Source organism: Euprymna scolopes, chromosome 19 (assembly GCF_053919585.1).
Source record: "Euprymna scolopes isolate OS-2025 chromosome 19, ASM5391958v1, whole genome shotgun sequence".
In the NCBI taxonomy this organism is placed as follows: domain Eukaryota; kingdom Metazoa; phylum Mollusca; class Cephalopoda; order Sepiida; family Sepiolidae; genus Euprymna; species Euprymna scolopes.
The window spans coordinates 140,553,639-140,570,396 of NC_136500.1; the positions used below are offsets into that span (position 1 = coordinate 140,553,639).

The 16,758-nt window shown below is 34.6% G+C and overlaps 1 protein-coding gene across 1 annotated transcript in view; it reads right to left on the bottom strand.

Moving 5' to 3' along the window:
• LOC145240007 (transcription elongation factor SPT5-like) overlaps window positions 1-15,601 on the bottom strand; it is a 72,888-nt gene extending 57,287 nt beyond the window's left edge. The window contains exons 1-2 of the mRNA XM_080103603.1: window positions 15,481-15,601; window positions 741-835 (exon numbers count right to left, since the gene is read on the bottom strand). Of these exons, the coding sequence (XP_079959729.1) occupies window positions 741-806 (66 nt within the window). The 5' untranslated portion in view covers window positions 807-835; window positions 15,481-15,601. The remainder of the gene's footprint in view (window positions 1-740; window positions 836-15,480) is intronic.
• Window positions 15,602-16,758: the final 1,157 nt, after the last annotated feature.

Below are 16,758 nucleotides of genomic sequence, written 5' to 3' on the forward strand. Positions count from 1 at the left end.
ATTTTTGAAAAATATTAGCAGTTTGTTTGAAGCTTCTTTTAAATGGTAAAAAAGTTAGGATGATAATATTAAAATAAATATTATATTTTAATTAATGCAGATTCTTTATTTATTATGAATAAAAATACCGTAGGTATTAAACGTAACATTAAATTCCTTTAAAAAAGATGAACTAAAAAGAAAAAAACGAAAACTGAGACATGTGCATGCGAGTATTATAACAATGAGTCAAGTACGATAACAATTAGGCTAACATAACACAATTTTTAAAAAGTGTTTTCAAACCTACTTATTCTTAGTATAAGGAATCTGTCATGTGAACCATTCACACATGCACAATCATGAAACAATTGACAAACTGATAAAAATTTGACCCCCCCCCCAATTTTTTCCGGATGAAAATGAATTAAAGTTTCCCACATATCTGAACACCCTATATACCAAATTTCAAGTCTGTAGATCCAAAAATCGTTGAGTATATAGGTTGAGAAGTGTCCTCACACACACACATTCTCACTTTTATAGATATATAGATTATTGCGAACACTGGCAGAGCATGTTTTTTTTTAATTACTATTTCAAGAATTTCATCAAATTATGTTCAATTTCACTTTAGTTTTAACCATAATTTTTTTGAATGAGAAAAATTCTATAAAATAAAATAAGATTTTTTTTAAATGCTTTTTTTAATAATTAGTAAAATAAAATTATATCCAATTGAATAAAAAGTGTCCACATACTTCCTCTTCAGAAGGGCTTTGCTCACTGACAGCATCGGACACAATACTTTCTTCACTGTCAGACATGGTTGGTGATTGTCTTCTTTGTTCAAAACCTAATAAGAAAAAAATTAAAAGGCGAAAAGAAAAAACAATAAATTATAAAGTTTAAAATAACATGAGTAAATAAAAATAATTTAATTGACTTTCAAACATCCAATACATTTTTATTCGTTATTAAGCCTCATCTTAATAATCTCATTTCAACTTTTAATCAAATTTCACATTTATATATAAACATGTCTATGTAAAACAAAGTTTCTGTCTATCTACCCTTGTTTGTACAAGTTAAACTCATGGGCACAGCTGCTAGGTGTGAGAATGGGTAATGTGGGATATATTTAGTTTAATGTAGTTTTACAGCAGCTGGTATTCTCAAACGGTCACCCAGGGTTTGCACAGATTTTCAATGTCCATTTTCAAGGTCTTCTTCAGACAAAATTCAAGTTCTCAAAAGAAAATTTAATATATAAATAATAATAATAAACCAAAAAACTTAATCAACAACAGGAAAAGTCATTTTCAGTTATTCCTTTATTTCACAAAGTAGTTTATAGGTCACAGTTATTTACATGAACTTCTTTAACGAGCAACAGAACTGATCAACTATTTACAACTTAAGCTCACCACGACACTTTGTCATTCAGTGATTTTTAATAATTTTCAGTTCTTCTTGTTTAAAGCATTGTTTGAAGCATTTCTTTGAGCTTAGCCAGTTCAGTTTTTCTTTTTTTTTTTTTTTTTTTTAGAGGATGAATTTCTGAAAGCATTTGACTTTGTCAACGGATTCAAATTCCTAGAATTCTGTTTTCAGAGCAACGACATCTGCCGATAGTTAAAACATGTCATTTTCTACTCTCACTTTCTTATTATTTAGTCTTTCTGCTTAAAGTTTGCCTTCCTCTTGAGTTTATGTCTGTGTCTCTTTTCTCTTTGTTTTTCCAGGTTTATGTCATACTTTTATCTTGCCATAGAGCATGAAACGATGAGGGGATTGGTTAACAAGACTTGACACACCCCTCCTGCTGCCTTGACCTGGCCACAGATGATCCTCTGTGTCACTACAATCTCATCCTTCATATTCTCCACATCTATTTCCTTGTTTACAGAGAATCTTCTCTTGATACTGGCCTGATCATGAGAGAGCACCCGAACAGTTTTCACAACTTGAAGCAGCTTGACATAACAAAGCTATGTAGGTTGTGAACAGTTCGTCAAGCCTGTCATCAAGGCCCAGAGACCACTCGAGGATAAGGGTTAAGAGTGTACAGTAGTCAATTGGACAATATAGTACTCGTTAGTAATGGAAATTCGGTAAATTTGTTAACTTATATGGAACGGCTCATCAAAAACTTGTTTACGTTGGACTTGAACACAACCATATTGTAGTCAGCTGGAAAGCAGGAAAACGGAAGACAGTTCCACAGGCGTGCAGTTCTAAGAAAGAAGCTTTGCTCATGGAATCTACGTTTAGGTTTAGGCACAGATAAAGAGTGGGGGGAATTATTGATAGTGTTTTCAGCTAGACGAGTGTTTCTTGTGAAAGTTTGGCGAGGGGGGACCATAGACTGAAGCTCAGTCAAACACTTTCCATGAAAATAACGATAAAGCAGAGACAAACTTGCAACATCTCTTCTGAGATAGAGGTTGCAGCAAAGAGAAAAGGACATCTCCTATGAGGCTACGAAGTCTATTTTGAACTCTATCAAGGCAGAACAAGTCCTTTCTAGCAGCTCCTGCCCAGATGTGGCAACAGTATTCCATCCTTGGACGTACCTGGCTCTTATATAGATAGAGAATTGCATCAGCAGTGAGATATCTACTGGATCGATAGAAGGATCCTACCATTTTTCCAGCAGCCTTGGCAACAGATTTGATGTACGTGTTCCATTTAAGATCAGGAGTAAAGCCCAAAAGCTTGTCAAAACTTGAGGCCTCCCCAAGATGAGAGTCATTCATTTCAGTTGATGCCAGATGGGGATCAGAAAGTTGATAATGTAAAGAAAGAAGCTCGGTTTTAGATTCATTAAAAGTAACCAGTCACTCCTTTCCCCATTGTACCATGTGCTCAAGATCAGAGGAGAGAGAATCAAAGAGAACTTAGTCGTTTACTGTCTTAGATGTGCTACCATCGATGGTAGTGTCATCAGCATAAATTTCTACGAATGATGTAAGGATGTGATTTGGAAGATCATTAATGTAGATCAGGAAAAGAGTTGGGCCCAGGATGGACCCCTGAGGGACTTCAGCATTAATACCGTGAGCTTCTAATTTTTGTGATTGAACACAAACTTTTCAGATCCAATGACAGGCGCAGCAGACGAAAAAGTGCAACAAACACAAACAGGAGCAAATTCTTGTGGCTGGAGATTTTGAAATACACTTCCTTCCTGGCTTGTCCAATCAGAAGTCAGCTCTCAGTCATGTGACTGAGTTTATAAAACTTTAAATTGGCAACACTCTCTTTTTCTTCCCAGATCTTGGATAGACAACAACTCTACGTGGAACAGACCTGTCACCCTCAGCTTCTCTCTTGGGACTCAACAAGTCAACATCCGTCCTACAGGCTCGGGATTCAACTATGACGAAATGCAAACTAGCCAATATGGCTATCTCCACATGCGACACATACACACTCTTTTTTCTACAGGACTCTCTAATCTTTTGCACCAGTCCATATATGGATGCACGCTACGACTACCAACTTCAACATGTAGCCACTGAACATTTTTCTCTTTCAACGTCTCTTCACAGAAACTCTTTTAACAACTTACGCATTTCATTATTCTTACTAATGAAGATAACTAATAAAGTTGTTTTTAATTGTTGGTTGGTAGTTTTTGTTTTACGGCATATCAACCCTTTTCAGGTTATTTAATGCTGAATCTAGTTATTTTGAGGAACGATTTTTAATGGAGTATATTTTTTTTTTTTACGTCAGATTCTATTTAACCCATAGTTGGGACCCTAACAGGTACTACCACTCCGGGTCAGAGTGGACCTGGGAGCAAAGGCAATTAAAGGGTGGCTCCACACTCCCCAAAGCCAGCAAGGTGGGGCCTCACCGTCGGATATAGTTTTAGGTCATATCCAGGACCGTTTTTAATTGTTAGAATGAGATTGCTTTTCTTCGTCTAATATATAAAAGGTAAAATGTGTGTGTGTGCAAGTGTCCCAAAAACTTTTGACACATGCGATGGATCCTCACGAGATCAGTATCCTTCTGAAGCTCGATGTCTCGGATGACAAATATAAAAAAATTGGCCCAAAACATTAATTCCTTCACCCTCAACTCGACCGTTTTGTACAAGGAGGTGGTCGCTTTTTTTTTCCCGACATTTTAGCAAGTCATCGTCTCCATACTATTGATTACGCTTAAATTCAACGCTTGTCACTTCCGGTTGTGCGATAGAGCCATCGGCTAACACGTTACGTTTTTTTCCCCCTCCTTCATGTTACAGGTTCAACCTGTCTACCTACTACCTTTTTTTTTTTTTAACACTACACCCAAACACTGCCTACTGTTGTTTTGATACCCCCTCCCCCGCTACTACCACTTTTTTTTATCCCCCCTCCAACACACAGGGTGGGTTCCTTACTACACCTTCATACACCCGGGTTACGCTGGGGGACCCCCGCTAGTTTCTATATATTGGTGACTTCCAATGTAATGGCAAACATGAAACGTTTGTCGACTACTTATTCTACACAGGTATCTGCTCCAGAAAGGTGATATATTGTTGCATAACACTATCAATGGTACGGCACAATCACGTATACACATCGGTTCTCATCAGATAACCGGAGTTAAGCAATGTTGAACCTGGCCAGTACCAGATGTGTGACCATTTGGGAAAGCTAGGCACTGTATGTACCTTCTGCACCCTCACCCCGTAAAAAGAACTCAGTCGCTACAAAAGCATCTACAAAGTTGTAGATGGCCTATGCCCCGTAGGGGGTCGAGGCTATGGATGGATCACAGTCCTCTTCCTTTAGCTCCCTGTTGTGCACAAGAATGTTTAATACACTTTTAAATTGTCTTCCACATTCTATCTGGCCATCAGCTTTAGGTTGAGAGAAGACAACTGTCTAAAAAGGGAATAGGACAGTGGTCATTTATGTACAATTTTATTGACCACATTGTCGAATTTAAGTCTCGGTTCTGAAGACAAATATTTGTCTCTCAGATACCCCATTCTTTGCAGCTTCTTTGATGTTTTCTTTTCTCTAAGGAATCCAAGTTCCACCTCCTTGTAATTGAGCCTCAAACTCTTTCTTTTTCGAATCTTTGTGGATTGTAAAACAAACCCTCACTTGTTTAATTTTTTTTGTTTTGTTTGTACTAGTTAAACAGCAGCTCTGTTTGTATTGTGTAAAAAATGTTTGCAAACAAAAGTTTTGGAAAAAGTACAAAAATAAATAAAAAACATAAGATTTGTTTTGGAATGTTAAAATGCACAAGTTTTAAAATGGAATATCCTCCACCCAAAAATAAACCAATTAAGAGACAAATTAAGTTTTAAAATAAAAACTGTTCAGTTTTTTTTTTTTTTTTTTACAAGGTGATCACGACTTATCAAGGCCCGGAAGCCACTTAGGGATAAGGGTTATTGTAAGTACAGTACGTTAGTGTGAAGATTTATTAAAGTGTCTCCTTAAGAGGGCGGTTCATCAGGAATTTGTTTACGTTGGACTTGAAGACATCCAGGTTGTAGTCAAGTGGGAAGCAGGCAGGCGAAACAGTTCCACAGGCGTGCAGTTCTAAGAAAGAAGCTTTGTTCATGGAATCTGCGTTACCCCGAAGGTTGCCATTTTAAAGGTGATTCTTAAGGTGGAAAGTACGTGAAGATTTACCGAAAAATCTTTATAATGTACATTAGGTACCTCCAACACACGCCACAGTTTTAACCCCCCCCTTTATGTAACACGATGTAAGTTTAATTTAATATTATCATTCTAACATTTTTACCATTTAAAAGAAGAAGCTTAAAATAAACTAATATTTTTTTAAAAATTTTTACAGCATACAAAAATAATGAAAACGTGAGACAAAAATCGTGTTTACATTATAGATGCTTTAACACAACGTTCCTATGTAGTGACGTTTTTGAAGCCGTAAACACACCCATGTTTTAAAAATCTAGCAACAATCAAATAAGTCATATTTTCCTGAAATGTTTTATATTTATTCATTATTAAATAAACTTACATGATAAAAGTAGGTTTTGTTAAATATATTAGAGGAAATATTTGTTTTTATGTGTTCTACTCCCCTATGTTTCATGTTACGAAAACTAAACAAAATAAATGTAGGTTGATAAAAATTTCAACATTTCTTAATGCTGAAAAGATCAAATAATTAAAAAATAGTTATAGATATATATATATATATATATATATATATATATATATATATATATATATATATATATATAAAATCCCGTTATTAATTTCACTTACCTTAAAGTTGTAAATAAAATGGGACATAAAATCAATATTATGTTACAAAAAAAAAACCCCAAAAAACACTTTCTTGATAATTTTTTTTCTCAGTAATATGATTATTTAAATTACAATAAAAAAACAGAATTCTAAAAAAATAATTCTTTTTAAAAAGCTTTAAATGATATTAAATTCAAATATTATGCAACATGAATTTGAAACAAGGATTTTTTTCATAACAGGTTTCCAATAATAAAAAAAATATATTCATATATTTTAATATATGGTTCTTGAGATAAAATTGCAAATCCAAAATCGGCCTAAAAAAATTCATTTTGATTTTATTATTTAAATTGACAGAGGGTGATCTTTTTTTGTGCCTTTTTTTTCAAACAAGTATGGAGACCTGTAAGCAACATTATTTTTAAATACATAAGTGTCAACAGAAGACATTAAAATTAATTGTATTTTATTAACTGTATAGTCTGTGTAGTTCGTTAATGTAAATCTACTTGTTTTACAAAAGGTAAGTCTTGTTTTTTTATCCATAGCAAAAAAAAAAAAAAAAAAGTTACTTCCATTAACCATTATAACATGAATGCCTATCCATAGAAATTGACAAACACACAAAATGATGACGTTGCTGTGAATGTGTACAATGCTGACGTTTTACACAATGCCGTGGGGATGCCTAATGTACATACATGTCATAGAACGAAAATTCCAAGGTCTTGGATATGACCCTAAACTATATCTGATCGTGAGGCCCCAGCTTGCGGGCTTTGGGGAGTGTGGAGCCACCGTTTAATTGCCATTGCTCCCAGGTCCACTCTGACCCGAACTGGTAGGTATGTTAGAAGTCGCCATTAAAAAAGGAGTGATTAATTAGCAAACCAGTGTTTCTTGTCTTTCTTCCTGTTTTGAAATACGAATGGATAAAAAGGCTATAAAATGTAAAAACAACACATACATGTGAGCCATCTAGTCAAAAAATATTGGTCACCTTACATGAAAAATGATCAAATTTTACTTATCAGTTTTTGCCTTTAAAGAAAAAAAACAAAAAAAACACTCAACAAATTTTCGATTTTTTTCCTTCTCTCAAAGAAATACATGAGTTTTTGATTTAATATATTTTATGTCTTTTTTATGGAGTGAATTTTTTTTTAATATCTAAAAAAAAAAATAAATAAATAAAAAAACATTGAATGAAATAGAAAGAATTGTCGTAATTGTACAAAATTTTCTGGACAACATAACAAGATTATAAGGTTTCACTTAAAAAAAAATTCAATGTGGTCTTAAAAAAAAAAAGAAAAGGGTTTTACACTTTGGACTTTACAGGTAAATTTGCAAATAACTATTTTTTTTTGTTTTAAATTAGCTTATTTTATTTATTGATCTTTTATCTTCAATTTGTGATATATAAATTTGAGGTGAGAAAATCAATTATTTTCATTTTAATAGACGTTTAAAAATGGGAGGGGGGGGCGTGAAATAAAAAAAAAACGCTTGTCTAGAATATTATATTCGGTTATTTGGAAAGAGCATAAAATTTCACATTGAACCTGAAAATATCTTAAAAATTGAACCAATAGGGTAAATTTTCAGATTAGGTCTGCTAGGTGTATCAGAAATTTTGAGGAATTTTTGACACCCCTAACAGAAAACTGCGAATAAAATATAAAAAACTCATAATTTTTCTGTTTAAAGTTGGTTGTTTATTTTCTGTATGGAATATACTTCCAAAATAAACTATTAAAGTTGTTTAAAAAATAATAGAAATATTATTTTTTATTTTTTAAAATACAATGTTTACAAAATGCAGCCATTTTTTTACGTAATAAAATCAATAGAATTTTATGAGTTTAATATTTTTCAATTTTTAAACTTCAAAAATCTATCAAAATTTTTCTATTAGTTCAATTTTTACAATATTTTCAGGGTCCATGTGAAATTTTATGCTCTTTTCTATAAACCAAATATAATATTCTAGAGAAACGTTTTTTTTCAAATACCCTCCCCTCTCATTTTGAAATGTCTATGAAAATTTTAATAATTGATTTATGTGTCAAAGTTTTATATATCACAAATTGAATATAAAAGATCAATAAAGAAAATATTCTAATTTAAAAAAAAAAAAAAAAAAAGAATAGTTTTTTGGAAATTCACCTGTAAAGTCCAAAGTGTAAAACCTTTTATTTTTTTTTAAAAAAAAAACATATTGATTTTTTTTTTTAAATGAAAGCTCATGTTATGCTTACATCGTCAAGTAAATACCAGACGCTGACGGCAAATATTTCTATTTCATTGAACGTTTCCTTTTTTTTTTTTTAGATATTTAAAAAAAAAATTTAGTCGATAAAGAAATATTACAATATATCAATCAAAAACTCGTATATTTCATTAAAAGAATTATAAAGAAAAAAAAAAAAAAAATCGAAGCGGATTTTTTGTTCTAGGGGAAAAACTTATAAATGAATGTGCGTTTCCTTTTTAACTACGGAGGATGAAAAATACTAATTTTGGTTAACACACGCAATAAAAAAGAGACATTATTTATGTCCTTTGGACGAATCCGTATTTCATAAATTTCATTTTAGCAGCAGCAGCTCTTTACAGCTTCGCGCAAAACACGTTGAGAAAATGCGTTTTTCTGCAACCCTCGCTTTAAAAAATCCTTTTATTTAAAAAATACATGGAATTTAAAATATAAATTTGGATAAATTCTTAACAATGAAGGATGGAACTACCCATTTAATAGTATATATTTTTTAAGTAAGTGATTTTTTGGCATTTATATATATATACATATATTTATAAGCAAGTCCAAATTTTTAAAGAAAACCACTTAAAAAAATTTTTTTTTAAATTGCATAATTTGCTATTAAACCTGTTATTTTTTTTTAATTTGGTCTTTGCTCCTTTCATTGAAAAAAAAATTAGGGTTTGAATTACATTTTTCAAGTAGTTATAAGCTTCGAAAAATAGTAAGTTGAATTATTAAAGTTCTGACCATCATTTTTAATGGTCACTTTCTGATACACCTATAGGTCCACCTACACAATTTTCTTTTAAATGACAATTTGGATAGGTTTCCGACTATGCTGAATACGAAAATCGCATTGAAATTTTGCAGAAATAAGTAGTTATCGAGATATAAGAAGTTGTATTATGCATTGTATTCTTTGGCGGCCATCTTTTTTATGCGCGTGCAGTGTCATAAATGAGTAGATTTGTTTATGGCGCACGCGCGTAAAAAAGATGGCCGCCAAAGAACACCATGCATAATACAACTTCTTATATCTCGGTAACTACTTATTTCTGCAAAATTTCACTACGATTTTCGTATTCAGCATAGTCGAAAACCTATAATAGTTGTTATTTAAAAGAAAATTGTGGTGGTGGAGTGTTGTAGCAGTATCAGAATTTTTGTAGGAATTTTTGACACCCCTAACACGAAACTGCGAATACAATATAAAAATCTCGTAATTTCTCTGTTAAAAGTGGGTTATTTATTTTCTTTATGGATTATACTTCCAAAATAAACTATTACAGTTGTTTTAAAAGTAATAAAAATATTTTTTTTTGGTACTTATACAGTTTAATGACGACATTAAAAAATGGAAATATTGAAAAAAATTTTTTTTGTACGTACCTGTTATAGACTGAAGTTCTTTGAAAAAAAATTTCACTTCATTTGATCAAGTAGTTTTTTTTTTACAGCGAAAAACAATTATTTATCACGGCTACGTCAAGGTGGCCATTTTGGAAATGTTATTGCAGCGCCCAGGAATTCTCCAAGGGCAGGTAACTTTCCCCAAAGGCCGGTAACTGCCCTACGTAGCAGAATACCTCCATTTTAGGCCAATCTAGCCCTTTTTTATCCACCAGGAAGAAAATTTTTTTTTTTTTTTTTTTTTTTTGAAGACAGATGCCATTTTTGGAGTTTTTTTTTTTTTTTTTTTTTAATTTGTAACAAAAGAAAATAAAAAGAATAAAATAATAGAAAAATTAGAAATATGCAACCGAAATTTTCGAATTAAAAAAAAAAAACTTAGGGTTTGTATTACTGTATATGGATATGTTTTTAGTGTTTTTATTCAATGTAACATGTTTATTCAGCTCGAAAAGCATACAGTGTTTACCGATGTATTGGAAAATTCAAAATGGCGCCAGAGTCTCTCTTTAACACAGTAACTTCAGGAAAGACGTTATAAATAATAAACTAGACAAAGTACTGTTAGAAATTCGCTCAATATATATTACCGTGACATAAGTTGACATATATTCGGTGTTTTTTAAATAGTATTTTGTGTAGTTTATTATTTATAACACCTTTTCCCAAACTTACCATGTTAAAGAGAGTGTCGGGCACCATTTTGAATTTTCCAATACATCGGTAAACACTACTACTGCGCATGTTTCGAAAATAATCGCGTAAAAAATTCTTCAGTTCTTTGCATTCTTCAATTTCTTGGCATATTCAATAGTATTCTGCTTTAAAAATAAAAAATAAAAATGAAAAAAAATTGCAGATGTGATGTGCGCATCTCATTTGTGGAAAAAAAACTATTTAGAGGGTAAAGTAGATTACCCGGTGATAGCGTAAGCTCCGAGGGGTTGCAAAGGATGCCCTATGCGACCCCCCCTACTGGGTCGAGTAACAAGTTTTAAGATGCACCCCAACACAAAATGGGCTGGAAGTAAACCCGAATATCAAGGTGATATAGCGGAAGCAGCGCAAACAATTTCCTTGTTTAAGAAAAAAGCAAAACCGGTTCCTATCCGCCTCCAGCTTAAGCCGAATCATTAGGAAGGCTCGGCGAATGTCTGCTAGTAGCACATAATTGTTGGCTCTAAAGGCCAGCAACAACTTTAAGATGTCCCCTGTTAAGTTAACGCCAGAATATGCTGCTTCGTTCAGCGATAATCCATCTCCTGTCTTCAAACTACAGTTGAACACTGGTCTTATCCTGGTAGTTGCCGTAGGGTCCGACTTGAAAACTGGTCTATGTGGTATCCACACATATTTGTCGAACTCCTGAGGGGAGACAAAAATCTCTTCAATTATACCGTCATCCTGTTGCTGACGAAACACCTCCAAATATTCATCATATATTTTTCTTTTAGTCAAGTTTGCTGCTACCCGGTCTAAAACATGCAAGGAAGTTGCATGATTAGAGGGGACTCTGGCTAATCTATCGTGATGCCAGGGGAGCTCCACATAATAGCTTCCATCCCGAAGCTCTACCGTTTCCTCAAATCGCTTCATCTGAACTTTATCGTAATCAGAAAAGTCCTCCTGACTGGGAAGCCCCAGAGATTCCAACGTAAACATTTGTTCTAGTCCTCTTTGTACCATACTGTCAGGAAAGCACTCCGCCATGGGATCCAGGTATGTTGATTGTGTTTCAAGGACAAAACATAAATGTGATGAATCGACCTGGGGGGTATGTTCCATTACCGAATTAAACGAGAGGTGAGTAACCTCAGAGAGGGGCTTATCTTCCAAGAAAAAAGAGTCCACTGCTCCAAACGGGACCAATCCAGGCGGGGTTGCAAAGGCCCATCCATTCAAACACGGGATCAGCTTTAATGAGTCCAGGTGTTCAATCAGGTCTAACCCAATTATTCCCTTGATCGGTATTAAATCCTTTCCGGTCTCAAACTGGCTGGCCAAAGCATATTTTGCATCCTGAAAGACACGCAATAGAGATTCCAGGTTGGCCACTCGAACCGACAAGTCCATACCATCGGCTACCAAGACAGGAGATGTCACAGTCCTTCCAGAACCCAAGTCAACTCCCAGGACTACCTCTGTGAACCCACGCTGACACTCACCTAGAAAGGTAGACAATCTCAGCTGACAATTGACACCAAGGGTTTCGATTGGGCACAAAGTTCTCAGTACATCTGCCGCCAGATATGTCCGCCCGCTACCCGTGTCCAGTAGGCAATTCACTGACACTGTCTTTGGTCCACAAGAGAATGTAACTGAGAGAATGGGTGGCAACATGCTGGAATACCCGGTTGAAGTTGCATTGTTCACATCCACATGAAAAGAAGGAGTAATAGCATTCCCCCTACCAAACTTTTGAGACGTATTCTGTCTTACTGTTGATGTAAATGCAGTGGAGACACCGCCCTTAATCTGCAATCTCTTTATTGCTTCTCCAGTTAGCCTCAATATGGAGGACAAAGGTGGCACCCGTCTATTTGTTAGCGCTATTATCTCGCCTTTCAGTTCGAGAGGAAATTTCCTAAACAGAATTTTAGCCATCAGTCTGAATCGTCCACAGAAAAGTCACACGAAAAGGAATTCCCCAGCTCTTCCAACAGCGATGCCGTCCTGGTAACGAAGTCCCCCAGCTCAAAAAGGGCTCCACCTTTCTTTGGTACATAGTCCAGAATATCCTGGAATATTTGGTCAATGATTTCATCCAGGTCCAGATACTCCCTCTTCAGTATAGCCATGGCTTGCTGGTAATTGGTGTCAGTGCAACTCAGGTGATTTACCAGCCTCAAGGCTCTGTCTGAGAGTGAACACTTCAAGAAGTTCAACCTCTCGGCATCATTGGCCATGCCGATCACGCAGTTCTCAAACCTAGTCAAGAAGTTTCTGAAACTCATGCGGTCGGACTCCATTTCCTGTCCGCTAAATGTAGGCCCTGTGATCTGTATACGTGGGGGTTTAACAATGAAGGAAGAACCTCTCCCGGTAGTTGCAGAAGCCCTTGAAAACTCAAAGGCAGATTCCGAGTAAGGGCTGGGCTCTGGCTGTCGGTATGCTTGATCCAAATCGCCCAAGTCTTCATAATAATCCTTTAGTTGAGGCAGCCAAGCACCCTCAATCTCGGCAGGTGTACTCTCATCAAAGGAGCCTAACTCCAGCTGTGTGATACAAGTCTCTTAACTCGACAATGAATTGTCGAATCTCCGTCCTTAAGAATGAGTACGCCGATGGCCTAACTCCATCACGACACATCTTCAGTCGTCCCTGAATCTTCTGAGTCAATGACTCCCTTCTGCGTAGGAGCTGCTCTTTCGTGACGTTCATGACAGTAGTTAACCGACGAAAGAGTAAGCAGCAAAGCCTTTGCAAGATGTGGAAAAAAAACTATTTAGAGGGTAAAGTAGATTACCCGGTGATAGCGTAAGCTCCGAGGGGTTGCAAAGGATGCCCTATGCGACCCCCCCTACTGGGTCGAGTAACAAGTTTTGTAGTACGGCGAGCAGCGAGTAACTAATTTGTGCCAACCGTTCACCAGTAAGTCGTTAACAGAACTGGTGCTAGTCAGAGACACAATTCTTTTATAACAGAAGAATAGTGCCTCCCCCTACTCCTCCAAGTCTATAAGAGACTCGTTCTCTCAACCACTCAGATTAGAATTCCGCCCTCGAGGCCGGCGCCACCAAGTAAGCAATCTCCTTTTTTTATTTTTATTTTTATTTTCTCACACATTCTGGCGAAAAAAAAAAGGCTAGATTGCGAAATCTGGCCTAAAATGGAGGTATTCTGCTAGGTACATTTCCAAAATGGGCACGTTGACGTCGTCGTGATAAATAATTGTTTTTCGCTGTAAAAAAAAAAAACTACTTGATCAAATGAAGTGAAATTTTTTTTCGAAGAACTTCAGTCTATAACAGGTACGTACAAAAAAAATTTTTTTCAATATTTCCATTTTTTAATGTCGTCATTAAACTGTATAAGTACCTTTTTTTTTTTTTTTAAAAACAATAATGAATTTTCCGAACTCAATATTTTTCAATTTTTAAACTTTAAAAATCTATCAAAATTTTTCTATTGATTCTATTTTTACGATATTTTCAGGGTCAATGTGAAATTTTATGTTCTTTCCAATAAACCGAATATAATATTTTAGACAAACGTTTTTTTTTAAATTCACGCCCCCCCCCCCCCAAGTGTCACCCATTTTCAACTTTCTCTTGAAAAGTAAATAATTAATTTATGTCGTGGAGTTTTATATATATCACAAATTGAAGAGAAAAGGTCAATAAATAATATATTCAAATTTAAAACAAAAAAAAAAATCCCTTTTTTAGAAATTTACCTGTAAAGTCCGAAGTTTCAAACCTTATTTTATAAGAACACATTGTTTTGTTTTTTTTGTCTTTTTTTTTTTTTTTTTTTTAATTAAACCTTGGTCCTTGCTCCTTTAATTGAAAAAAAAAATTAGGGCTTGAATTACATTTTTCGAGGAGTTATAAGCTTGGAAAGATGGGGTGGAATTATTCACTATTTTCACGAAATTTCTGACACTGCTAGGTCACTTGTGGACCTAACCCAAAAAAATACCAAGAAAATAAACAACTAACGTTAAAAAGAAATTACGAGTTTTTTTTTAAATATTTTATTCGCAGTTTTGTGTTAGAGGTGTCAAAAATTTTCAAAAAATTCTGACACACCTACTGGACTCGGACTGGTAGTACCTGTTAGGGTCCCAACTATGGGTCAAATAGAAACCGACTTAAAAAAAACAACAAAAATACTCTATCAAAAAATTGTTCTTTAAAATCACTGGATTCGGCATTAAATAACCTGAAAGTGTAGATATGCCGTAAAACAAAAACAACCAAACAACCGAAGATTCCACAAATCACATAAATTGATCAAGTATTTTTTTAAACTCAGAAAATCAAATTTTATTACGAAGGGAGACGCTATTTTTGATCCGCAATTTTTTTTTTTTTTTGATCTACCACTAATAAGGGAGAGACAATTCAATTCGAACTACCGAGCCTCCTAATGGCTACAATTTATTTTTAAAATCGCTAAAAGTCGTTAAAAAAAAAAAAAATACCAGAAAAACAATGATTTTTGAATATATAAAAAGTACCCGATCAAACTCCGTCATTTTTGGAATATGACATCTTCGTTCCATGACAAGTACGTACATCATAAAGATTTGTTTTCTGTTTTGTTTTTTAATTAAATGTAATTCCAAATAAGGAACTTATGCAGGTAGAAAAGTACTGGTTTCGTTATACGCCCCCCCCCCTTCATCAAAATGGAAAACGCGGGAATTTTACTTTAAAATTCGTAAACATCTAAAAATACGTGAGCGTGCACAATTGTTTTATTTAAATGCAAAAAGACCGCCTTTATCCGTTGCTAGTTTGAAAGGATAAAGGTGGTTTTTATTTTCATTTAAATATATGTTGAATATAAAACGGTCTTAACAGACATTCTCAGCTTTTACAAAATTAAAAATTTGGGACAACAAAAAAGACTTACAAAGAAACTTTCTCAGGTTGATTTCGAAATGAGCAAAGCTATGCGAACGAACAACCACAGTTTCGGATTTTACAGAATATAAATATTTGGTGTTTCTATAATTGGTAAATATCCAGATACGCTACTACAGAACACCGACCACTCTAATTTATTTTTTATAGGTAATTGAGATCGCTGACAACGAATCTGATAGTCAAACTTGGGGCAAATTTACCGTTTGTATGGTATTTACCCCTGAACCCACGAACTACTTTCCACCATTTTGCAGCTTCCGTTTATGCTACGCGACGGCGCGACGCGCATGCACGCTGTAGCATAAACGACGGCTTCACCAAGCAAACCACGTATGGGGGAGGGGATTTTTTTTTCCAAGACATAGAATTTTCTAATTTTCAAAAATACATTATAGCACTTTTTTGGATGGAAAATTTAAAATTAGCTGAAAAAGAAATAAAACAAGAAAAGGAAAGCATTCCAAATTGGAGTAGGGGGGAGGGGTAATTTATCTGTTTTTTTTTTGTTTTTTTTTTTTTACCTGGAACATAGAATTTTCAAATTTTCAAAAAGTAACGCACCGACATTTACCAATTAGAATACCATTTAACATTTTCCAAAGATTTTACTGTGTACATTGGGGGCGCGAGCAGGGGGGGGGATGTGATGTTGGGGCGCGCGCATCAACATCACATCCGTGCCCCCAGAAAAACGTTTAACTAAACTGCAAAAGCACCTATTAAGCCACATAAGTTCTATAATTGAACCCCCCCCCCCCCGCAAAAAAAGAATGAAAAACATAAAGATGTTTGGTGCTTATGTTTTTGTAAACCACATTAAAAACTATGCGAGACAAAAAAAAAAAAAGTCCCCCAATTTGTTGTACTTTTCTTTAACTGTAAGTCATTAAAAAAATGTCAGTCCGTAATTTTTTGATTGGTACGCCATGTGAGAAGGCAGTTTGCTAGGTGAAGCAAGCCGTTGTTCATGCTGCAGCGCACGCGCATAGCGTAAACGGAAGCTGCAAAATGGTGGAAAGTTATTCGTGGGTTCGGGTGTTAATACCATGCAAACGGTAAATTTGCCCCAAGTTTGACTATCAGATTCGTTGTCAACGACCTCAATTACCTATAAAAAAACAAATTAGAGTGGTCGGTCTTCTGTAGTAGCGTATCTGGATATTTACCCTATAATTAAATAACGAAAAAAATATTGAATTTCAAGTAAATCAAATGATACCTACGTAATTTTCATGTCGGAAATACTAACATATCAAAAAATTAC